Raw genomic sequence first — 26,174 nt, 5'->3', positions numbered from 1 at the left:
ATCCCCAGTTCATACGGTGCTTTTGAGTGATAGAATGTAAGAATGTGTCATGTGGAAAACAACCCTTCTTTCTTTGAATAAAGGGCTTTTTGCTGCAAAACCACATTATCCTTAAGCTTGAACAAATAGTGCAAAGAGAACTGATTTCCAGTTCCAGTTCCTGTTCCAGTTCAATTCATTACTAAGTAAAGATTGTACATTTTCAAGTCCAGTTGTTATGATTAACTGTGATGCCTTAACTTTGAAGCTTGTAATGAAACTTTTACTTGAAACATTCATTGATTTGAAATGTGCATCTTTACGAAAGACATTGTTTTTTCACTGTAAAAAAAACAGCATGTGTGTGGGTTATGAGATTATTATTATTTCTCTATGTTTGAGAGCACGTCCATGCATTTAAACTGAGTTACATTATTGTACTTGTTTACACATGAGGTTTTAGGTAAGGTTATTTTGGTGGCAACTAGTTAAGACCAGAGACTGTTCATGAAGATGAACAACATGACAGCTCTGAAAGTGAAGCCAAAGCGCCGTAGAGGGCATTAAACCCTGCCTCGTGATAGTGGAGGGGACAAAGGCCAAAAGTCAAAATGAATGTTCTCAAAGACAGTTTCTGTCATTACCTCTGCCAAGAAGTTTATGTTTTTGTCCCAGTTTGTTTATTTGCATGATTATGCAAAGATTGCTGGAGGGATTTTCAGGAAACTTTAAGGGATGTGGTACGAGTTCTGACTCAGTTCCAGACCCATACCGCATCCCTCAAAGTTTACTTTATTTTCAAATGTATTTTTGTTGATTTCTCAGAATAATATACGGTTCTTGATCTGAAAAGAAATCTGATGTTTATGGGACTGAGTGTGTGCAATTTGGTTCAGATGCCACTAAAAATCCTGATATTGCACTTCTAGTTTTAGGTAGTTTTCACACTGATGTTTCCAAGTGTTCATTTTACCAAGATGTTTGGTTTTAATAGGTTATTTGATGCAATAAAGACAGGGGGATGTTAAGGGATGTTGCTGCTGTGTGTGAATTCAAGTTCATAATAAAGAAATCACATCACCCAAATGAGATCAAGTGAATTCCTTAATATCAAACCAGTTTATTTTGAGGATGCCCAAGTTGACCACTGTTATGCACCTTTTAAGGCGACAGTAGAAAAATAGATTCAGTGAAACTAAATGCAACTTAATATCAATCTACAAACATGTTTTCTATGATAACCATACAAGTACAATGTACCTGTTAGAATTCAAACACAAGCAGTCACACATTAAAGATGGTTCAATTTCCAAAAGAAAAAGGTGCTAGATAACACTGTACACAAAACGAGCTACATGAGTTTTCAAAGAACTATTTGATGCAGGCTGGTAAGCTGGTAGAAAAGAGCTTGCATAGACATCAAAGTCACTTCTCCAATAAAAGCCCAGCCACAGGCGGGGGAAGGCACTGACTTTTCTACAGCAAAGAGCAAAACAAGGACTTTGATCCAACGGAACATTGTCCTGGAAAATAAAACAACTACCCAACATGAACATGGGGAGGAATCTGGAGTTTTGCATTTTTTCCCCATGAAGCAACCTAGACGGAAAAGTTATTTTCCTGCTTGGCAACTTCATTACTGCTAAGCAGGGAGCTAATATCCTCAGATCCTCTACATATTCCTGTTATTTTTAAAGTCGAGGAAAGTGGGGAGAAAAACAAACAAAAACAAAAGACATCTCTACAAAACATGGGAATCCACACCACCTACGATATTGAACGGACTGCTCTAGATGCGGAACATTTAAGAACGAAATAGATTCAGAGACACAATCTTTTTGTTTTATACCACACATTCTTAGTGAGATTTCATGATGAAAAGACAAAAGCACACAGTGTTGTCCACTACAGTAAAAACACAAACCTTCAAAGACCACTAAAATGTGATAGAAACCATTACAAAAATCCATCAGAACATGTGGAACTCAGTTCATTATATACAATTTCCATTGGAGATATGAGCCCGCAATCGCCAACTTTTCTTCAACGCAAGATTCCTTTTGTTCGATATTCATTTGTTCCTTTTCCCTTCGACTAATAAAACAGGTGGCTCTTACAGTGCAACGATGCGCGTATGTGAGGTTGTGTGCCAGCTGCTGGCTGTAACAGGCTTTTATGTGTTTACTTGCAGGGTGGTGGAGCTACAGCTGCTGCGGCTCTATAACAGTATTTCTTAACAGTATCAACACTGACTGTGCTGCTCCACGATCTCCCATGAGGTGGTGACACAGAGGCCTGATGTATATACATGGGTTTAGCATTTAGGGTTCGAGTGAAATCCACCTCCGCCACCCAGATCTTTGCAGTGAAGGCGTCCACAGTGAGCAGAACAGTCAAATAAGCTGTTAACAGGGGTTTGCGATATAATGACATCATACTGAATTGAATAAAGAGAGCTAAAAACGGACTATTCCAAGCGCTGGTTAAGGCTTTAGATTAAATTTTTTTTTCCATACTAGAGGGAGCTCTATCACACTGACCACCACTCTGTGCTAAAGACTGGTTAATCATCTCAGACTCTCTGATACGTACAAACAGACCTGACTAAAGACGGGAGTGTACAGTACTGAGATTGTCTAAACACCTGTGTGTATCAAAGTCATATCCTTGCGCAAACACACACACACACACAAACACTCACAAACACCTGCTCCAGCTGCAAAACCGACAAAATCCCCCTGCAAAGCATTTGATCAATGTACGTCAGTTGCCATGGCACCCCTATATTTTCTACTGTATCTCGGTAATGAACAAGTCTGATCCTCCTGCCCCCCTCCCTCCTCTGAACCAAAAAAAAAAACCCCAACAGGCTTCTGCCTCTAAACTAGACACTGAGAGGCTGTGATAGCTGAAGCCTGACACAATTATCAGGCTGGGTTACTGGAGAATGACGAGCTCTGATGACCTACTTCCTGTCGGATCCAATTCCTGCTTTGTGTGACCAAGCCCTGGCCCATTACCCATCAGCACTGCAGCACTGTAGCCAGGAGGGGGAAACTAGTCAGGTGGGTTGCTATAGGCATGCTACAAGAAGAAGTGGAAATACAAGTCATGGGAGGAAAGAGCACAGCCGGACATATTTACATATTGTTTTATCACAATACTCTCGTCCCAGACTCTGTGCCATTGTTGGCTTGTGTAAATTGAGATTCCAAACCAGCCATCTACCCATTCAATCCTGAAAATAATCGAGAGACAGCCGAGCTAATGAATGCAGTCTTTGTTAAACCATGGGTTCATAATTGAGCTACAACTAGTGTTGTGACCTTCTCATGCAGGATTCACACAGCACAGAGCCAAACTTTCTTTACAATCAAACTCATCCCAGTAGAGCCTGAGTCATCCTCGAACCCAGCAGGCTCACAGAAATCATTTCAGTTAACCTACAGCTCTTGCTCTTTCAATACTCTGACTGTGTGATGGATGGCACAGTGTGAAAGAGGTAGGACAAAAGTACGGATCCTATAAATAGCAACCATCGGCCACACCTTTTCCCTGCTCCTGTCAGACACACATACATACTGTATACGCAGGCACACGCTTAGTGCTTTGCCGTCCACTATGATGGACAGCCACTCATTACTTTTTCCCTTTTCTTAACCCAACCCCTAGCCCTCCACTGGGGTTAAAGTGCAGATTTCTTATAAGGGTAGTCAGGCTTGCTGGGTGACCTGCGGTCTCTGGCGATCTCCTCGGTAACACTGTTCCTGTGAGGCTGCTGAAGGGGACCCGATGATTCTCCAGCGAGAACCATCTCTTCCGGGGCGTCTCTAGGTCCTATGTGCCTCTCATCGTAGCTGTCCATGTTTCCACTGGGGGATCGTAAATGACCTAAACCATGAGTCAGGTCCGTCTCATTCGATCGCCCCCGTGGAATATGTCCCATCCTTGGCTGGGCCCCAGAGGGACTGGCCAGGACTCCATCATGTCTCTGAGAGGTCATACTGAGGACATCCAGTCGAAGTGGGTCGGCGGCAGAACGTCCTTGCATGTGGCCCTGGGGCTGAGAGTCAGAAATGTAAGGAGGTGGATAGGAGCTGGAGGGGGTGCAGCTGTGGCTGTAGAGGTCTGGTCCTGCAAAGGAGGGCAGAGGGTGAGCGGAGGTTGGGGTCGCAGGTCGGCAGGAAAAGTCATACAGGTCAGGGAACTCGGCTTGAGCCTCCAGCTTGGGTTCAGGAGCGTGTCTCTTGCAGGAGTGGCCATGTCCAGGACCGTGGCCGTGGCTGAGGCGGACAGAGGGGCAGGGCCCGTGGGGCAGATGGTGGCCTGAGGGGCCCATGGGGCTGTGAGGGCTATCTCTGTCCATCTCGACAATGTGCTGCTCCCTCAGGGACATGACGGAGACACCCAGTGCAATGTCAGGCATGAACTCCCTCATAACGGGCTCCATGCTCATCTGCAACAGAAAAAACACAAATTTGATGTTACCTGACAACTGTGCTGCTGATGATCCAAGGCAAAAGCCATACCGCTGCATTTGAATAAACAAAAACGGCACAAGCACGCTCGGAAGTGGCACCCACACTCACCGCTTGCTGGTCTGAAAGCAAAGCTCGGCCCATGGCCTGCGGGTTGGTGCAGTCTGGGGGCACGGGCCTGGGCACAGAGGAGTACTCTGAGCTGCCATGCTTGGAGGCTGCATGGCGCTGGATCAGGGTGCGGTTGCAGGGATAGGAGAAGGAACGGGTGGGGGTCGGCATGGGCACGCGGGGTCGCCAGGCACCCTTGAGCTGAGCATGGCTGGGTGTGGCAGGGGGGTGGTACGGGGGAGGTGGAGGAGGTAGGGGTGGGTGGAAGCCAGCTATCCCTTCCAGCTCTGTGAACATGCTATCCATGGCCGGGCTGCTGTTTACCCGACAACGACCCACCTGGCGCAGAGCAAGAATTGGACTCTCATCTCCGAACCGCTCATCGGGGAAGAACTTGTACGGGTTCTGAAGAGACAAAAAACAAAACAGGCGCTTATGAGATCTTTATCCCTTGTGGTTCTGTGAAAAGAAAACCCTATATTTTAAAATATCTATCCGTCTGAGATTTTTGAAGGCCAGTGTCTATATGCTGTATTCTTGAGGTATGTCAATGTCAGTCTCACCATCAGCACAGACAATCTCTCTCCCCCCCTTTAACCCCTCTAACCCCTGGTGGAGACAAAATTCTTTGCTTTCTGCTGACCTGCAGTAACTCCGTGGCTCCGTCTGCCAGACCGAACTCCCTCAGCACTCGCAGCTGCAGCTCGTAGCTGACGGTGGCTCCTTCACCACAGTTGAGGGCGTACGCTCTCTGGACCTGCTCCGTGTGTCTCAGTTCCTGCAGCCTCCGGATCATCTCCTTCACCACTGGCAGCTGAGGCACTGAAAGACACGAGTGATACAAACACAGTCATTTGATTATTCTGACATTACTCCGGGCCACTGGTAAAATCTGAATTGCATAATGTTGGTTAGGATATTTCCAGACCCGAGTCATGTTTGTGTCACCCTCTGGTCTCACCTGAACACTTCTCTTACCTGGAATTTCATTGGCCACGACCGACGGAGCGTTTGATGAATTTCCTGCCATTTGCTGGTGGTTGATCATGTGACAGCACTGAGGCACGGCGTTGTTGACCATGTAGAGCGTGTCGGGGACGTTGGACATGCGCACCAGTCGCAAGCGCACAAGGTCCGTCTGCTCCACCATCATTTCATCAAGTACAGACTGAGGACAGAAAGACAGGAGAGGAAAAGTGAGACCAAAAGTTCTAAAATAAATAATAATAATAATACATTTTATTTGGAGGCGCCTTTCAGAACACCCAAGGTCACCTTACATTAAAATAATACACGATAAAAAGATAAAAGCATAAAAGATAGAAACAACATTAAAACAGAACTTCAAAAATAAAAACAAGTGAAGTGCACAGGGTCCAGTTATAGTTATAGGTGCAAGATAAGGCCAGTTGTTGGTGAATGGTGTTGATTTTAGAGCTGAAGAAGTCCAGGAAAGCAGTGCACTGATCAGTGGAGATGTCTGGATGGAGGGTTGTAGGAGGCTGAAGTAAGTGGCTGACTGTTGAGAAGAGGACTCTGCGGTTGCCTGTACCAGTGTTGATAAGGTTGGAATAGAATGAAGATTTAGCAGTGGTAAGGGCTGTCTTGTAGTGATGAAGGTGGTCAATGTACATTTGGCTGTGTACCGTGAGTCCAGTCTTTTTGTAGAGTCACTCCAGTCGACGGCCAGTGGCTTTGAGCTGGCGGAGCTCTGGTGTGAACCAGGAAGCAGTGTGGGTAAATGAGACTGAGCGACTTTTCAGGGGGGCCAAGGTGATGAGGGAAGAGGAGAGGCAGTTATTGTAGTGAGTTACAAGGTCAGCCAGGGAGGATGCTGGGGGGGGGCTGGGGTAAGAGCTGATAAGGGTGGAGAGATCTGTGGTGTCGATATGTTTGATGTTTTTGAAGGAGATGGTCCGTTGTTCTTTGGCTTTGTGTAGTTGGGTGTGAATGTCAAACAGTACAGCTTTGTGGTCTGAAATGGGGAAATCAGTGACATCAATGTCAGTGGGAGTGATGTCAGTACAACAGATCAAGTCAAGTATATGACCTTTGTTATGGGTTGGGCGGTTGACATGCTGTGTAATACCAAAACAGTCCAGTAGTGATGTGAAGTCTTTAGCAAAGATACTAGATGGGTTGTCCATGTGGATGTTGAAATCGCCGAGGAGGATAACAGTGGGGGACATTGCACATATAGATGTTAGTAATGATGAGAATTCATTGAGGAAAACAGCAGCGGGTTTTGGTGGTCTGTAGATGGTTACAATGATAGCGGGTTTGGGGCCTGTGAGTTTTACAGCTAAACATTCAAAAGAGGAGTGATGGGGGATTGTGACAGCAGTGACTTTGATGTTATCACGGTGAAGGAGAGCGAGACCACCCCCCCTCCCAGTCGCACGGGGTTTACTAATAAAAGAAAAACACAGTGGGACAGCCTCATTGAGCTGGGAGAAGTCATTTGGCTGTTGCCAAGTCTCTGTGAGGCATAGAATGTCTAGGTTATGGTCAACAATAAAGTCAGCAATTAACAGAGCTTTGTTAGTGAGGGATCTGATATTGAACAGACAAAGTTTCAGACAGCTGAGTGGTGTGTAAGTGTTTGCTTTGAGCAGGGGGGACAGTACACTGTGATTGACAGGACGGGCAGTGTGGGAGGGGCGGGGCCCTGTGGACCAGAAGGAGCGGATGATTGTGTTGCTGTTGAATTGAAAAATTATGTTAAGGAGAAATCCTTAAAGAAGTCCATGCTCCTCTTAGGTCTGCACATTTACCCTCCTCACACTCCCTGAAATGAATATCTTATGTGCAAATCAAGGACATGGAGAGGTTTTGCGAATTAGTTCCACTTGACTGACACTTAATCTAGTATTGACTGTCTGGTTTGTGTATGTTTTTATAAATATTCATGGCCCAGAGGCCTATAAGTGAATAGGAATGGGTGCAAATGGACATAAAATTAATTTCAATCAAGATGATGGAGCCAACTATGGAGATGTATGTATAGCAATAGCTTGGGTTGGCTGTTTTTTAGCACGTGAGAGCTGAGAACAGGTCCACGAATTTCCCACAGGCTATGAACAATCAGTCTGTCGTCTTCTTCCTCTTTACTCTCTGACGAAAGCTATGTGGAACTAAAACATGTTTCCTCTACTTTCTGCATTGTCTGGAAGCTGCATTAATCACATGTGACCGAGCCATACCTTTGCCTCCTCTACGTAAGGAGAGAAGAGGCGGGGACGCACGTAGATGCCTGCGCTCTTCTGCCGTAGCCAGGCATTGGCTTTCCCCCCCTCGGCTGTGGGCAGCATGTCGGAGGGAGGGGTGCTTATCAAACCCCTTTTAAGCTGTGAACAGGATGAAGAATGAGGATCAATGCTCTGTCTAAGAAAGGTCACAATGACGAAGGTGCACACTGCAGCGGGGGGAAAAAAAAGAGGGGGGAAAAAGGCAGCACTGACCGCGTCAACGAGGACGTCACTGTTGGAAGGTAAGATGTGCTCGGTTCGGATGAAGGGCAGGAGGGGAGACAGGATCTCTCTAAGCTCCTCCACATCCAGGTCTCTTCTCTTCACTCCCCTCTTGTTTACGCTGTGGGCTGTGCCGCTCAACAGGTTGGGCTCTGCGTAAATGAGGACAGGAAGAGCCATTAGCCGCTTTTTAATATAATGCATATGGCCGTGACTATTTATGTAACCATGATTATGCTTTTAGCTCAACCTGCTGGCTATTTTTGGTTCACGAGGAGGTTCAATTTAGCAAATTAGGTCCAGATACTGTATTTCCTGCTGTGTTTTTGAGCTTTCTTAAACAGGTCGCCAGCGCTTAACATATCAAATGATATGACTAATATGATGACTAACCATAACCATTCATTCTACACAAGAGAACTAGGTCAGAGCACCATGTCATATACAATCAGTATGGAGCCACTTATGCTGACTTCCTCTGAAGGGTTAAGTTTGGCTCCTTTTTGAGATGCTTTTAAGAGTATTTTGGAGGCTCTGGTGAGTGGGTAATTTCCTCAGAGCCATTAGAGGGGCTGCTCAGAGGGTAATTATAGAGTGTATTATCTTACCCCTGTCTGCCATCCTCTTAATAAGCTGCTGCTCGCCCCACTTAACAACATACTTGAGAATGTCCTGTTCACTCGCCTGTGAATGAGAGCAAGGTACAGAGAAAGAGAGACGGACGAACAGAGAGCGAGAAATAGGACAAGGTTAGATATTGTCTAGAACAAAACTGGGAAGCTGTTAAATGAGGCTAAGGTGAAAACACAATATGTTCAGGCTTGTGTCGGTGCGTAGCTCCGGCCTAGCTGGTTTGTTTGAGTAGTTGGATTACAACACTTCCCCTCAACCATCTGGTCTGACGTCCATGTAGTGCGGCAGAACAGATGACAGCGCAGCTTTGATTAGGGCTGTGGCTTTGAAGGCATTTCTCTCCAGGGTATGGTGTTAGCTCAACTCTGGAGACCCTTAGTGTGCATGTGTGTTCGGATACAGTGTGCAATTGAGTTAATGCATCTGTGAGTGTGGGTGTGTGTGTTGACTGTATTTTTTACCAAGTGATGACTGTGAACAAGTTCGACTCCTATTACTGAAACTTCACGCCAGAAAAATGAAATGAAATGTAACAGGGCGACAGCAGACTGACGGGTGGTGTTGCGTGTCCTTACCTGCAGGTAATCAGACTGAATTGCGCTGAGAAGGTGCTCTTTACCAAGCTCGTAGAGAACATCCGAAGAGACAACCTGACTGAACTCTTCACAGAGGAAGTGCATGGCCTGCCTGTGGACCCACTTGGAGCCGTACGGCTGGGAGCTCCACTTCAGGATGGGGACGAGCGAGTCCAGGGACAAGCTTTCCACAACGATGTCCTCGCAGCCTGGGAGATCAATGACATAGGAAAAAACATTTAAGCCCTAATATTCAATCAAACCTTTTTATTGGCATAAATCTATCATAATGTTCTAACAATAAGTCCAGACAGTAAAGCCTGAAAAAAAAGAGTTGACATTGATTTCAACACAACAAATATTGGAGTACAAAAGGTGATCCTTCAGCCACTGGCAGACAGTCAGTAGTTTTGACTTGTATTCACTGACCCAGAGACTCCTGTAGCTCTACATCCTCCCTGCTGCATTTCCTAAATCAGAGCACATACCAGAACAGCAGGCAGCGGTTTAACTCTGTAACACACCAACCCGCAGAAATGCCTTTGATACCTTGATGTGTTTCAGTCTCAAGCTGCCTCCCCTTAACCTTGATACGTTAACACAACAGCCCGGGGACATGTGCTGCTGCTGCACAAGCATGCACACTCTGCAAACTATGTACACACGTGTGCATAAATCAAAATTGCAATGCGAAGCCACAGAAAGCTCAGGGCATTGTGTACCTGCTTCTCTGTCAATACACCAGCACTCAGATACATATTTCACTCAGATGAACATATGATTGGTTTGGCTAATTCCATTCCCGACAAGCCTGAGCGTCAACTGGCTTTCATTCTTTGTCTCTGTCTGATCAATGATGTTTAATACAAAATGGACATCCGTGGAGATAAAGCCAGACTGACTGACGTCTGGCCAGAGCTGCACTGAACTGAAATACAAGCTTGCCAACTTCCTCATTCCAGGCCATCCTGTCCATCAGCTCTTGGGTCAGTAGCAACACTCCTCAGGGAAACTCTTATCTTAAACTAGAAGATCTGAGCTGCCGTCCCCGCCCCCCAAACCACCACTTTGAACATACACTCTGGGAAATTGGACACCACACTTGAGAGTGTTGACTCCAGCGAAGCTTTTTCTTTTGAGAATGAGGCTCCATATCTGTTCGAGCACAACTCACACGTTCTTTAAGATGAAAACAGAAATGTGAGCATTAATATGCATTAACGATACACATACATGCATTGGCGCACGTACTTGTGCTGTAATGGCAAGTCTGAAAAATGCAAAGCAGACGCCTGCAGGGTTTTAAATGAGGGTTGGAAATCCTGCATCATTAAGGAGACAGATGAAGTTAAAATGAGGACCCAGGCACTTTGCCTTTTTTTTATCTGCTGGAAACAGACTGGAAGAGGGAATGGATTCTCAACATCTGTCCCTCCTTCTCCACCGCTCCATCCCTGTGATGTCTTGTCTTCTAGGAAGTGCTTTGGCTTGTTTCAGTCTTTTACCGTTGCATCTTAAACCCTCTTCTAAAAAAGGCAGGCACACATGCACAAAAGGCGGACAATTCCCCACTTGGGATCGGTAGCGAAGAAAAGCAAACGGCTCAGCTTTGTGTTAGCCCATTAGAATTCACAGTGACAGCCAGTCTTCAAATGCAGCACTTTTGTTATGTGGTAGAGATTAGGATCAGCATCATATCTAATACTAACTTGCCTCTACTTCTCTCCACGGGTGGCACACCGCATTCACTGGAGTGTAGCAGACTGACGAGAATATCAACACAACAGCGGGAACAGCAACAGCCAGCACTACACAAGCCTAACTTTAGAGGACTGGCGCATTTTATCTTGTCGTTTTTATTTGGAGCTCTGTGGTAAAAACCTCAACTGCTCTAAATGGCCTGTAAACAAGCCTGTGCATGTAAATTGTGTGTGATGATCGCTTAAGGACTGGGCCTTCAGTCAACACACAACACAATGAACGCAGCGGTCAGTGAGTGAGCATGGAGGGAGAGAGGTGAAACAGCGCACACACACAGATACTGAAAACACACCAACTGGCAATCAGTTCGGTGAGGCACTTGAATAATTAATAAGGCTTTTAATATCGGTTACCATTTGAGTCAGATGGAGTCATAAAGGGATACACGTATTGAGAATTAATAAGGCAGAATGACAGAGAGCTTAACAGCTCTGCAAAAACCTCCACAAGCCCGAAACTTCACGCAGCCAGAGGACAGCAGTCGAGGAGAGGGAGGACAGGGTGACAGATGAGAGGTTCTCTCTCCTCATGAAACCCCCGACATCAACCTCTCCGCTGCCTCCTGAAGAGACGTGGCTGCTACTGAAAGTTTCCAGTGGTGGGATGGACTTTGACATAATTCTTGTTTCACAATCAAGCCACAGATGGCACAGTTATTTTGCAATTTGGAGTGTGCAGGCTTCACGATTAAAAAACGAATCACAAGAGTGGAAGAGAGAGCGCAAACCCAGTAATAAGTGGACGTTGCAGCAACAGACAAAGAGAGGGGACTTGGATAAAATGACACCGGGTCGACCTCAACCATCTCGCCACATTCCACATTGAGGTTTCATGGGAACTGTTTAGAGCCGTGCAACAGAGTGGGAGAGGGAGGAGAGGGGATAAAAATATCCTGCAGTAGGGGATTGTTGAAAGGGGGGATGGGAGGGAGGAGGAGGTGATGGTGTGTGGAGATGACACTATTTGCTTTCTTGCAGGCTTAAGCTGCCGGACTGACCCCGAGAGCGACCCTGCTGCTTGGGGACGGGAGGTGGTGTCTCACCAGCTGTGTGCACTGTGTAAGTGTACGGTGCTACTCAGATCAGTGCACAGGTCTTATAATGGTTTGAGTCGTGGCTCTATAGTAAATACAGCGATTCAGCAGCTGCCCAGAACTAATCCTGTGCTTCAAGAAATTACATCGGCAGATTTTCTACTGTTGAGAGCATTATGTCCTAAAATGTGTTTTTGTTTTTATACTTTTATCTTAAGACAGCATATGACATGCTGTCGTCATCTTCAAGCTCCAATAATCACACAACCACCCCCATAAAGATAGCAAAATATACTTTGTGCAGGTCTGCAGTATCTGCTGCTTAGTGATGAGCCTATACACATCTGTAGTGAATTCAAAACAAAATGAATAAAACAACCTGCCAGCAGAGCATTAAACACTGTGTGTGTATCTGCAGCTACTTCATAATAAAAGCCTTTCAGCCACAGAAAAACTGATTATAGGAGATATCAAAGGAGGGCTTTTACTGCAAAAAGGCTTCAATCAAGTGGTTTGACTCACAAGTCACAACAAACATTTTCAGTATGTTTAATAATATTGGGACTTGGTGTTAAAAATAAAAATGATACTGTTTTGATTCCATTACACATCATGTGGCAGTCAAATGATATGCCCACATGATTAAATGCATCTCATATCACCATTTCAATATCTGACAAACTAATTCCCCCCATTGGGGCTCAATGAAATTTAAGATGGTTATGGGATCTTAGTCACACAATCTTGATCCACAGTCAAGACACAAAGGTCAAAACACTTTTTTTGGTGCAATTGAAATAGGCTGATTCAAGCGTTGCACAGGTTATTCTAATATAAGTGGAGCTTTGTTAGGTGTGTTGGAAACTGGCCAGCGAATCAGATGTGCCGCTCTGACGAGGTGAGAGTGACAAATTGAGCGGCTCATTTAACTTTTGGCATGTTACTCAGGGTCATTGTGAAACGGTGAGTCAAAAATCAAGTGTCATGCAAGTAAAGATAGACGGGAGACAACGTGGACGACCAGTGACGGGGTGTTGACATGTGCTCAGACGCACTGCACGTATGAGACAGGACGCTGTCTGTCCCTGGGGACTCAGACAAACCCTCCGGTCTGTAACAATCTGCTACTGGCAGCCGCAGCGTCAACACTCATCACAGGCAGCCAAGCTGTTTAACACTGAATAACCTGTGCAACGCTAACATATGCTAACGTTTGCATAATGTGCCTTGAAATAGAGGTTCAAATATTAAGACACAGTGTGAGATACATATTCAGCGATTAGATTGTTGTGAGGTATTAATTCACAAAAAATCCAGACAGTTATTATGAAATTCAACTCATATTATCAAGTACATGAAAACAGACACTATAATGATGACAGGCCAGACAAATTAACTTTGAAATTCACAATGAAGGCTATTTAACTACATTACCACTGCTCGTCCTGAGGGTTTAAAGCGATTTGTCCTTGCTGAGAACACAGTAGCGCTGACAGTTTAATAAGGAATCAAACACTACTAAATTGTCAGATGGATTATGCTCCAAAATTGGAGCTGGACGGTTAAACAAATGTATCAAAACATTATGAATCTGTTACTGTCCTAAATTAGGAATAACGCAACTTTAATTAAATGACAGAAGCTGTGTAAAGCATAAAATTAAGGTTGACCTAGGTTGCGTTTTACCAGCAGCCCAACCATTTGAACATGTCATTAACTGACATTAAAAAGGACAAACGTATCAGAGGTGAACCAGCATTTAAGAGGAAATACATCAAACAATAATATCAGTCATGGCCAAAAGGTTAATCTGATAACATGTCTTGATTTAGATCAGCAGTTATACTCACAAACAAGTGGAGACAATGTGGCTGTGATCACGCCATGTCTGAAGAGAACATCTTTTTTTAACTTGTCATGTGCTGTGTTTGTGTGTTATAAATGTGTGGGATTATGACTTACCTTGAGCCAGCATACTGAACTCCAGGAATAGAGCGATATGGTAGAGTTCCATCGCCTCCTCTGTACGGGTGCTGGCCCCCCGGCCCCCTGACACCAGGGCCTGCACCTCGCCAAGGCTGCTTGCTGAAGGACTGCCCCGGAGCACCAACCCGAGCTCCACCACATCGGTGTACATACAGTGGAGAATAACCTGCACATATTTGCGCGGGATGATGGACTCATCCAGTACTATGCGGGTTGGTGTCTGCAACGTGCGCTCCGTCATTTCCTCTCCTGTACGGATGCGTCTCTGCAGAAGGTTTCTGAAGAAAGGGGAACGTGCTGAGAGGATCGCCTTGTGTGCCCTAAGGTCCTCGTCTGGGGTCCTGGGCCCCCCACTGCATGCTGGGCCCGCTGTTGGTGCTGCGGCCACAGCGCCTCTCTCATTGCAGCTCTCTATCATCTCAGAGTCTGAGGAGAAGCTGAGCAGAGCATCGTAGTAACACATGTAGTCGAACAAGCCCTTCATGTCTGCCTCCAATGAGTTGGGCGTACCAAACTCCTCGCTGAGCTGCACCAGTACATCCACATTCTGCAGCCTGGTATCCTCTGCACCCCCTACTCCAAACTCCCCAGTGTACAGGTAGTGAAGCAGGGCAGAGAACATGGGCACATCGATGCCGGCTGTCTCAACATCCATGAGAACCTCTGCTCCATAGCCAGGGGATGAGGAAAGCAGACTCTTGAAAAAGGGGCAGCGGGCAGCCAGGATGGCCCGGTGAGCTGGGAAGCAAGTACCTTGGAAGATGAGGTCCACATCTGTGCAGTACTTGTGCTGGTAAAGGGCGGCGAGGTTCCGCTGCAAGCTGGGAGCCTCGGCACGTGCCAGGCTGGCCTGGAAGCTCAGCTCCTTGAGGGCTGCTGTGCCCTCATACTCCTCCACCAGGGCGTTTGTGTCACGGACGTCCCAGCCTGACAAAAGTTCCCGCATCTGCCGCGCATGATCGGCAGAGCGGCTGGACTTCCTCCTTTTGATGAACCTCCGTTTAAGGGTAGCTAGACCGAGGCTCTTCTTCTTCCTGTCTGCGGGCCGCTCATGGCCGTGCTCCAGGCTGTATAGCTTCGACTCCCAGCCATACCCCTGCTGAGAGTAGGATGAGGTCCCTGGAATGAAAATACATGTAGGTTAGTGTAACAAGAATTTTAGTTTGTGTATAAACGCACTCGTCATATTAACACAGGGTGGAAGTAATCCGTTTACTTCATGACAAAGCTATGGTTGTTTTGATGATGCATGTTCCCTGAAACTGATACTATTTTAAAAATAGTCTTCTGATGAGACGTGAAACTTCATAACTCCAACACCATTTCACTCTTGAGGCCAGACGACTAGAAACACTATCTGTCTCTGGCACCCCTGTGGTATGGCAAGCTCTGTCAGGCCAAGAACACATTGGATCTGGATCTGCATCTGGATCTGGTTCAACAGTAGAACAAAACAGAACCCCTTTGTTTTGTTTTGTTTCAGACCACTAAGAACCAATTAGCTCAGAGAAGACTTTGTCCTGCTTTGCTCTTCTCGGTGAATGCGAGTCTATTCACATAGTCGGGTCCCCTCAATTACACAGTTATCTTTGGCCTGAGAGACAGGCCTCAAACGTCAGACACGGCTCTGCCAAGGAGATCCTCTCTGCATGCCCTTCTCTCAGCATCCATCGGTGTGACCCAAATAGTAATTATTCTAACACTGAGAATCATCTGTGGCCCGGGCCAGCTGAATCAAGCAAACCGCCGAGCTCAGAGAAACCTCAGAGGTGTCAAAAGGCTAGGGAGATCGTTTGGCTTCTTTAATGAGGCTTTGCAGTAGAAGTCTACAAAATCCTCAGACCCAAGCCTTTGAAACTGAAATTAGCAATGTTTTTTATCATTGTTAAGGACAGATTGATTTGAATCCACCTTTGAAGCAGTTCTCTAAACCTTCTGGCAATGGGGGCTGCGGGGAAAGATTTAGGGACAGTTAACCAGAAACACTACTTGCATCAAATAATTTCCAACTAACAAATACACTAAGCAATAAATTATGTAAAGCACAATACATATAGCATGTGTAGAAGTAACACGGGACCTTATGTGGCAGACTTTTATTTCAGTGCATGCCAGTACAAAATGTCCACAGCAGCTGCACTCCACAGGGGGAAGAATCAAAAGTTTTAAAAAGGTCTTTTGTTCTCTGAAAGATGTGAGAATTCAGACAGATATATTCAAGTTGCTGTATTTCTGACATAGACACCAATGCTGTTCAAATCTGAGGCTCTGTAGCCATTGCACCAGTTAGGTGAAAAGTCAGACAGTCTGACAATCGACCCGACACCAAATACTTGATTTGATTTGGGATATTTGCCCCTCATAACACTTCATAAAATCCATAGAGCTAGGAGAAATGTGGATGCATTGCTTTTTAAACACAATTGAGTTATCTGTAACACTCAATGTGCCGGTTCAAGAGCTCTCGTGGACAGAAAGTATTCACCTCTTGCAGCATTAGTTGTCATGGAAGCAGGAAATCAAATCTGAAGTGTGAGGATGGCCATGCTAGACCCTCATTATGTGTTTGTATCACGGTAGAATTGAGCCAATTTGGGTTCAGTGAGGTAAATATTTAATTTTAGAAGAGAGTTGGAAAAATCTTTTTCAAGCTGTTCGTTCAACACAGAGATATTTTAAGCACATGCTATCCGAAAATACTGAATGATTTTTCAGAATTGCCTGGTTTAACAATGCAATGTGACTAGAATGGCACTTTGAGAGCGCTTACCCCCACCAAAGCCCAGCAGTCCAATAATGAAACCACATGTTAATGCACTAGATTCAGATTTTTGTTTGGATCTGTACAAAATTGCACAGACCTAGAGAAATAATAAAAAAAGTCCATGGATCTGCACCAAAAAATTATAAGTAATTCCCTGAAAGAATGAATGCTAATCTGTCCAGTAGTCTTTGCACAATCAAGCTAGCTAACAGACAGACAAACAAGCAGACAAGAACGTAACTTGTTAAAGGTTCAGTGTGTAGAATTGAGTGACACCTAGAGGTAGTGTTGCATATTGCAACTAAATACCCCTCACTTCACCCTCCCAACATAAAAAAAACATGGCGACCTCCGTAGAGAGGACCCGCTCCTGTTGTAAATATAAAGTATTTAAATGGGCTCTTTCTAAAGTAAAGAAAACAACAATTTGTACGATTTAGATGAAACACACTCTGGAAAAATACACTAAGATTATTTTATATTCAATTTATAACAATAGATCCCTTTCACCTAAATCTTACACACTGGACCTTTAACCTGGCTGGGAGATTATCACAAGAAAAGATACCTACCTATAAAAGTCTGCTGTGCCTGTGCGTTCCCCCCTGAGCGTTGGGAGCATGAGTGTGGATAGCTGGACCCATTTGCACCCATCCTCACTTCTCTTCACTTGCTATTCGGGGGTCCCCCCTCTTGCTGAGTCATTCTGCTCAGACGACGTACTCCTGTCAGTCCTCAGTAGCGGATCAGGCACGGATCCACTGGAGCATCCTCAGAGCCCCGGGCCCAGTCTGCCATGCCTGGAGGGAGGGAGGAAGAAGAGAAGAGAAGAGAAAGAAACGTAAGAGAGATGTTTTAGCCAGAGACTGATTACATGTTTTCTGTTTCTGACTAACATCTCACAGGGATTAGAAACCATGATGACTTTGGACAGTTTGGACTCTGTCAAAGATAACTAATGGCCAGAGGCTTCATAGTCAAAGAAGCTGTAGAGAAGCTTCTACACCACACAGTTCAGTCCCATGGATTTCAGCGCAAACATGAATAGTCATCTGCCTTGACTAAGTGAACAGGCCTGAAATGCTCAAAATGTTTTTCAGAGAGATAGTCTTCATCTGAGGACTGTGTGTTCAGGCTCCTATCTGTAATCTTCAACAGTGACCTAACGGAGACTTCCTCTGCTTGGCACTCAGGAAACTCTGACTGGCAGTTTACAACAAATCTAATGCAGATGTATGTTGATTTGTGTGTGAGGCACAGCCCAGTCTGACTTTCAGCAGTGTGTATGTGTGTGTGTGTGTGTGTGTTTGTGTATGTATCTATGCAGTGTATAATTACACTGCAATTTTAGAGACAATTCATTGAGCAAGGGCGGATCAATTAATGCCAAGCTGCTTAGTTTTACATTCTCATTAAATTACGATTAAAATTCATCTCCAGGCCATTTCTCAAACTGCAGTTTTATTCCGTTCCTGCAGCACAGATAGGTTCATATAAGCTGTGAAGCTGTCACAGACATATCAGCATGGTGGATTGGTGGATTAACTTTTACATCAAATACATTCTGTTTATATTCTTAATTAAAGTTCTATATATTTGGTTGTACTTGTGTTTTCTTTTTATTTAGAGTTTTAATATAATGTATCTTTTTACTGTAAAATATCAAACCTCATCTACATTTCTTTGTCATATGGGTGACGATCATTTTAAAACATATACTGGTAGATATTGATAGAATTTCTTTTCTTCCAAATATCGACATCGAACCCTTAAAATGCATATCGGTTGGTCTCTGGCTTTAATATAACTGGTTTTATTGGTCCATTGCGGCCAATGCTCCAATAAGCATGAAAGATAAATTGGACTTCTAGGATTATTGCATTAATGTGATCAAGTACTTTGATTTGTCATATATTATCTCATAGGATTTCCCCAAAATATTCCTATTTGGTCAGTGTCTCCTTTAACAATGTATGAATATGTGTCACTTTCCGTTTTGCTGCTTCAGTGACAGTAATATTGTGCACGCTGGCTCACAGCTTCACTGTAATGTCTAACACGGAGACCTGAACAGAACGGAGACATTATTAATGCTACGAGTAACAAATCTGTTTTTCCAATGACTCAAAATATCGGCCGTGAAAGTGGTCGACATGGTTTGAATTCACTCGATCAACAAATATTACAGTACCTTGCATATACCTTGATAAAGAATTATTACTTTACGTGACATTAATTCTACAAGACGTTTTGATATTATTTAGGTTGCAGTTAATTAATGGGGTTGGTTGACAGTGGCGAAATTCAAGGACGGAAAAATCTCTGTGCAAGATAGAAATAGAGGTGAGCGACCACAAACAGCTCCATATGGTCATTTCAGCGCTCGTCTTGCCAGCCATGACACCAGCCAAGGCGCTCCCAGTAGGTTTCCTGCTCTGTCCTTTGTACTGTCACACTCTCTGACCAAGCAGAATACAAGCCACCTCATTAACTAAGCATACTGTCAACTGAGATGTTAATTACCAACTGACTCATTTCTACCAGGACGTAGATTGAAGATCAAAACTATCATCTATGAACATTTCCATGGCCCTTATATCTTAGGTATAGCATTGCATAAATATGCCCTGTTATACACATCATTAAGAGACTTGGAAACTCTCATTGCTCCAGACCTTTATATGTTCATTTCCACATTTCTTCTCTCTTCTGTGTGAAACCAGACACAGAAATGGAGTGTGTTGGGGGGGGGTCTGTTTTATCTCAGCCCGCTGGTTTTTCCTGCCAACCATACTAATAAATCATTGTGTCTGCCCCTGTAGAGCTGCACTCCACAGCCTCCCAAGGGTTCAGTGGAAAACCACAGCCTTTTACTCCACGCACACAAAATAGTCACCAAGCAGTCACACTGGAGCACTCCCAATAAAAGTGTTAGTTGATCTTTATTTCATTAGACTGCTTTAAATAAGCCCCGTCTTCACAGGGAATGCGTTGGGACAAAATTAGAAATTGAATTTGAATATGTAGGAGAGGAGGGAGCCCTTGAGATATATATACTGTCTTGTTTACAAAGGGGGGTGGGGGGGGCCTCGGAGGAGCACAGCCGAGGCAGGATAAAACAAAGCAACCGACACATCAATTGAACAATATGCTGACTCCCAGATTGGAAAACGTGCCGGCTTCCACTCATTTAAAAAAACGCGTGCACCCAATTTAACTGCATCTGCAGTGCAGAATTCTAAAAGCATAATTTAGGACGGCTATTTCCCTGAGACCTGATCCACACTTTTCAAAAAGAAGCCTCTCTCGCCACAATCTCTCCGATGCTGAGCATTAAGACACGTCTCTGCTGTTTAGACCCCGAACACTGCGGCTGCGCTGTGCTCGGCCGGGGAGCAGAGGAGGGCAGTGCCACAGACGGGGGGGGGGGGGGGAGGCAGACGCTGGGCGAGCTGGACTATGCGTCCCTAATGAGAGGTGACAGGAGACACTCCCTGCCCCCTCCTATATCTCTCTCTCTCTTTCTGCACACACATTCACACACAGACATATGCATCCTTTCAAACTGCCCACCTTGCCTCAGACCTCAGGATTATTTTTGTTTTATTTATATCAGCCACTTGCAGAGGTTTAAAAAGGACAGAAACCCGCGGCCTCCCACAGAACATTACCATACAAAAAGGCTTGGCACCAGCACATGACCGATGTATTATTCAAATAACGGTGAGGGCACTTAATCAATCATTCATGTGGATTTCCTCATCGTGGCTAGAGAACGGGGCAGAGGCAGGTATGTGGGTTTCCTTTCCTGTCTGCAACCCCAAATGTCAGCAGGATGTTCTTACTATTCCAGCAAAGACCTTTACAAATCATTCCCCTCCACCAGAGCTCAGCCAATGTAAAGCACAAGATCAACTCTTTGACTCGATGCGAAAGACGCAATGAAGCCAGAATGCCATGACATGACTTCCAACAATCAGAAGCCATGTGAAGAACTACCAGGGCAGTGTAGCACATAATTGAGAAATTTCAATTTCTGGCATATCTGGGTGTTGGGTAACATTTCATGAATACAAAAGGAACCTGTATCTGTTCTAGAACAGTGCAAAGACATATCAGTGCACTCCACTGGTCCTACTGTGAATGAAATGATGAAATCAACACCTTCCGATTGTTATCTATGTTAGATCCAATGACCTAATCTTCTGAAGATGAGTAATTTCAGTTTCACAGTCAGGCCTGAATAAAAGAGCAGCAACGGCTAGAACGGTGAAATGCTGTGAATCCCCTAAACACTGGTCTGTGTAGAATAACACAGTAAGTGCAAAAAGCTCTCTAAGTGTCAAAGCTTTAAAATATAGAGCTTTTTTTAATTAGTCCATTGCTGGCATTTTATTATCTCATGTTCTTGTTGCTCTAATCCCAGAAGAAACATTCAAGCTACTTACTGGCCTCAGACAAATTATGTCAACGAATACCTTCTTATAATTGCAGTTTATTATAAATTTAGGAGCATGTATCTGAGACACAAAATCTGTTAAAGGATCTGTAGGGAGAGGTGGCGATTATGTGTTTTGCGAACCAAGCTGGACAGAAATACTGCTTCAGACAGTAATTATAGGCCGTTGGACTCTTTGGATATCTGATACAATCAGAGGCGCTCTAAAAAGGTTCATAATAAGCACTGCAGCGGTGAGCAGCAACCACAACTTTCTAACACAGTGACCTCTACGGTATTGATGTGTCTGCACACATCCCACAGCGAGACGTGCGAGTGGAAAATGGACTGCAGGTGCGAAAATAAAAAACCCAAATTGATCCCATAATAATCTCATAAATTATACTAAATGATAGCTGCGGAGACAGAGTTTAGTGGCAGAGACGGCTGTTTACCCCTGCAGTGTTTTTGACAACCAGGTCAATCAGCATGATGTTGAATCAGGCCATTGGGCTCATTACAGACGAGCTGCAGGAAACTACAGGAATCAGAACGGGCTAGAAATCGGCTACTGAAACAACAGAGACAGACACAGGAAACAAAAGTACCCACAGTCAGTGATGACTCATGGTGGGCAGCCTCTGGATTAGCCTGTGTCAACCTACAATATGGACTGTAGTGCTGCATATTTGACATTTCACTGGCTATGTTGTCAGCAGATTACAATTTCTTTTGGCTCTGGAGGCCATCGTAGACAAACAAACCAGTGGATATATTATTACCCATGTTATTTCAACAGCAGGAGTATAAACTTTTCTCGTGTGAATCTGAGATGAAAACAACATTATACCTAAAGCGACAAAGACTGAATGGAGGAAAGACATTCTCAGGGTCTGCTTGCAAGCCAACACTGAACAGGGCCATCTTTTCAATGAAGAAATGTGAAGTGCGCACACACACACACACACAAACACACACACAGAGGACTGCACAAACACAGCCTGGCAGTCAATCTCCAGAGAATGGATGGCAACTCAGGAAACAATGAGTTATTTTAAATGAGTTGTCAATGCTCCTTGTTGAGTTCCCCGTCCAGCTGGCCAGGGTAAACAACACTCAGGCCAAAGTCCAGCTCATTCTGTCGCTCTGTGGCAAATACTTGCGAGCTCACAGCCTTTTACGCCAGTCGTGGACTTCGGAGCATGTAACTCCAATAATTACATGTCATTTAAACAGGCCCTGCAGCACTGACACAAGTACTTAACCTGGTGAATAGAGGCCCACAAACACCGAAGAGCACAACAAACGCAACTTTTCCCGAGCAATAAACTGTGAGAGAGAAACATGCAGGTAGTTGTTTTTTCCCCCCTCGAGGAAAACAGGGTGTTCAGAACACTGAGTCCAACCAGAATTTCAGTGAGATTACTACAGGATTATCATCGTGTGCATATGGCTCCTCACTACTTAAACAGATGGTGATATCAACTAACGTAGTGTAAATTGTTGGAGTAACTGCTTACCATAGCTAAATAAGAATATATTATTGGGGCGTAGGGCTGGCCAAAAAATCAAAAAATCATATCAGTCGCTAATTCTCAAGATACATGTCACACTATTTCTTCTAAGTTTAAAGATCAGTTTTGCTCCTGGTGAAGGTCGTGGTTTAAATTCCTTTAAGGGCAGAGAATTACTTTACAAATCTGGAGTAGATCCATTGTGTGTTATATCTCTTCTCTATTATCTTGAGACCCTTCAGATGTATCCTGGGACCCTCTGACGGGTCCCGACACTCAGGTTGGGAACCAGTGAGAAGATCAAATGAAAAGACTCATTTCTTCCCCTGAAATCACAGAGAATAGAAAAACTGCTTCGGTAACTTTATGTTACCCAAAGTAAATGGAGCGTATTTGACGCATAAAAGCCACTTGAGGATAATTGCGCGTCATGGATCCATCTCTCCGTCTCTCTCTCTCTCTCTCTCTCTCTCTCCTCCTGGTGGCACAATAACCGACTGGAGTTTCACCTTTAACAGAACTTACATGAGGATAAAATTTCATATCAGTCAAAAGTTATATCTCCTTTTCAAGGGTAAAGAAGGACAAACGTTTCGCGTATCGGCTCGATTATGGTTTGCACCTCATAACTGTGCTTACAAAATGCATAAGCAATATATGTATGTATATTGAACCTTAGGTGTATTGCTGCTGATGAAAATCACACAGCAACAATCCTTGATGTTGCTGTATTACAGTTTTATAGCATTTGGGATAAATTAGGGGACAGAGGAATGTCGCCTGGGAACAAGAAAGAATAAATATATTTGTTTTATTTCACTGTACTATATACATTGTTCACACTGGATATAATTGGATATTATATATATACTAGATATTATCTATACTGAACTATCTATATGAATTATTCTGGATATTATATATACTGGACATTGTTCAAACTGGATATGATATATACTGTGCAATATATAAACTGGATATTGTTCATACTGCATATTATTTATACTGGGCATTATATATAGTGGATATTGTTCATAATGGACGTTATGTTTCCTAGGTGGTATAGGCACCAGTAGAAAATAACATGACTTCAACTCACCAATAAACCCAGGAGTAGGCTGCAGCTCGCAATGGATGACAGTGAGTATTGTTGCCATAGCATATCCTATCAACAACTCTCGGTCACAGGGGCAATAAACAGCAACATGTTGGCTCATCCACTCAGTGGAAACACACATCCACACTCCGCTTCACCAGCCGCCCGCTCGCACACACAGGAAATGGACGTAAACAAGGAATAAACGCGTAAAGAAACCACTCGTTCGCAGCGGCTTTGTTAGCCTGCCGTCGCCGCGGAGCTATGGCTGGCTCTCCGGGGCTACTGGAGGGCTACTGGTGGGCTACTGGAGGGCTCCCACCGCAGCTCGGCGGGCACACCGCGGGTTCAAAGTGCCTGGAAGAGCAGGGGAACAGCCCGTGGTCGGACTGGAGAAAAAAATGGGAAGTAAGGTCCAGATCTTTGGGCTAGAGCCGAGCAAAGGGGAGTCGAGCAAAGCGCAGCCCTGTAATTAGTAGCATATCCTCTCGGTGGAGAAGCTAAAGGGGGGGGGGCAGGCTGCCTCCACTTCACCTCCGCGCTGAACACACTGAAAGCTGGAGAAAAGCGAGTGGATGTGTCCGGGTGTATTTACCAGAAGAGAGCGGGGCTTCGTGGGTCCTCCTGCGGGGTCTGCTCGCGGTGTGATCGGGACTCGGACCCCAAGTTGTCCCCGGCAGAGAGAGAGAGAGAGGGAGAGAGAGAGAGAGAGAAAAAAAATGCAGCTCAACACCTTCTTTTTCCAACTCCGCTCGTTACGCACGGATCGACGTCAGCGTCCACGTTTGATCCGGAATACGCGACCGCTGCGGAGCTTGCGTGGACTCCGCGGCGGGTTCTCAGCGTTCGGCTCGGGTGGAAAGTGGAAGAGAAGCGGGTTGTTACCCTCGGTCGGGCTCGGTGTTTCCCCGGAGCAGCCCGACGCCTCGCTGCTGGGAGCTTGTTGTGGCCTATCCCAACCAGCGCTGCCCGCATGAAGCTACCTGCCGGGGGGGCGACACCGAGCATCCGGGGACAGCCTTCACAATTAAAGTCACAAATGTGCATCGAGCATCTATTGCGCAATAGAATGAAAAGAGTTGTTTTCATTCAATTTGTTTATTTATCTGACAGGGACAGTGTTACAGGCTAAAGTGTTTCTTTATACAGCACTTTTCTAGTCACGATGATGGCTTAAACAGCTTTATAGCACAGTGTTTCACTATTCACACACATTCATACTGTGCATCTGGGAAAACTGGGGTCGAACTAACGACCTTGTGCTTAGATGCGATGCATATGTATAAAATCACACCTCCCAAAACACAAAATATGGACATTTCTTATCTGCACTGGTTGGTCAAAGAACTTTCTGTTCATTTGCCATTTAAAAAATGTGCATTTGAATACATCTGCACTCACATTTCCATGTCACATACACACATATTTTACTTTTGTGTAAATTATAGTGTAGCTGTTTTTATTTTTTTATTTTTTATTTAGTTGTGTATGTTGTTATTCATTTCTGACTGGCAAACATATTGTGTGCTGCATGTCAACTTTGTATTGTCTAATTTTGTGGCATTTACAACTATATTTTGGTAGAGGCTCCACAATAAGCCCACTGCCTTCCCCTGCACTGTACATTATTATCATGTTTCGTCTTATGATGTTATTTTTTTTATATGTGCTAAATAAATCTAAACCTTAACAGACATGTTACTGTAAATGATCAAGAGTACTACCTGCTGTATCTGCAGTAAAGATTTTTAAAGTCAGTATTTTAATATAATAAATCTGAATTTGCTTCATTACTGCTCATGTGTGTGGCTTATATATGTTTTAATTATTTACTAAACTGCTGTTTTGTTTTCATACATTCCTTGTTGGCTATTTCAGAACGCCAGACCGATGTGCTACAAAGCGCTAGTCACCTATCTATTCAAATTGTATTAACATTGAACATTAAGTGAGTCCAAAGGCACACCAAATAAAACCATTAAGAAAACACAGGCCAAGTGTGAAGACCAATAAAATGAACGATTCTCGAGATATTCGATCCACATACAGACAGACAGACAGAAATTTGTGGAAGGAGGTAGGCACTTGTACAGTAATTAAATTTGCCATAAAATCTGTTTCAAATGACACGTTGGGTAATCCAGCATTAAAATGTATACGGTGATGATCCACAGGAAAATCGTGCATATACCTTTCAGATCAAGCAATGGAAATATGCTCTAGGTCTTGTCACGCCTGTCACGCCTTTAAATTGGAACTAAAACAGCTTTACTTCCTGTGTTTTGTCCAACTTGATGAGCTCCCCAAGCTGATCACCGACTAGTCGGGAGGCCCGT

At 44.4% G+C, this 26,174-nt stretch overlaps 1 protein-coding gene across 1 annotated transcript; it reads right to left on the bottom strand.

The window, feature by feature from the left end:
- Window positions 1-1,070: 1,070 nt before the first annotated feature.
- btbd7 (BTB (POZ) domain containing 7) lies at window positions 1,071-24,797 on the bottom strand. The gene is made up of 11 exons (XM_061083477.1): window positions 24,434-24,797; window positions 17,363-17,590; window positions 14,003-15,145; window positions 9,247-9,455; window positions 8,647-8,722; window positions 8,030-8,190; window positions 7,772-7,915; window positions 5,547-5,736; window positions 5,212-5,390; window positions 4,569-4,973; window positions 1,071-4,435 (listed from the first exon to the last, which is right to left on the bottom strand). Exons 2-11 carry the CDS (start codon window positions 17,442-17,444, stop codon window positions 3,665-3,667), a joined length of 3,360 nt encoding a protein of 1,119 aa, XP_060939460.1. The 5' UTR covers window positions 17,445-17,590; window positions 24,434-24,797; the 3' UTR covers window positions 1,071-3,664.
- Between the last annotated feature and the right edge of the window lie 1,377 nt (window positions 24,798-26,174).

The sequence above is a fragment of the Limanda limanda genome, chromosome 12 (assembly GCF_963576545.1).
Source record: "Limanda limanda chromosome 12, fLimLim1.1, whole genome shotgun sequence".
NCBI classification, from domain to species: Eukaryota; Metazoa; Chordata; class Actinopteri; order Pleuronectiformes; family Pleuronectidae; genus Limanda; species Limanda limanda.
The sequence above is the reverse complement of the archived record's forward strand: the minus strand, read 5'-3'. Positions and strand labels throughout refer to the sequence as shown.

Coding starts and splice junctions, on each gene's coding strand:
- btbd7 (XM_061083477.1), bottom strand. CDS start 17,444: ATGGGTGCAAATGGGTCCAGCTATCCACACTCATGCTCCCAACGCTCA. Junction 7,916..8,029: donor GTGACGTCCTCGTTGACGCG/GTCAGTGCTGCC, acceptor TCCTGTTCACAG/CTTAAAAGGGGTTTGATAAG. Junction 5,391..5,546: donor CGTGGCCAATGAAATTCCAG/GTAAGAGAAGTG, acceptor CGTGTCTTTCAG/TGCCTCAGCTGCCAGTGGTG.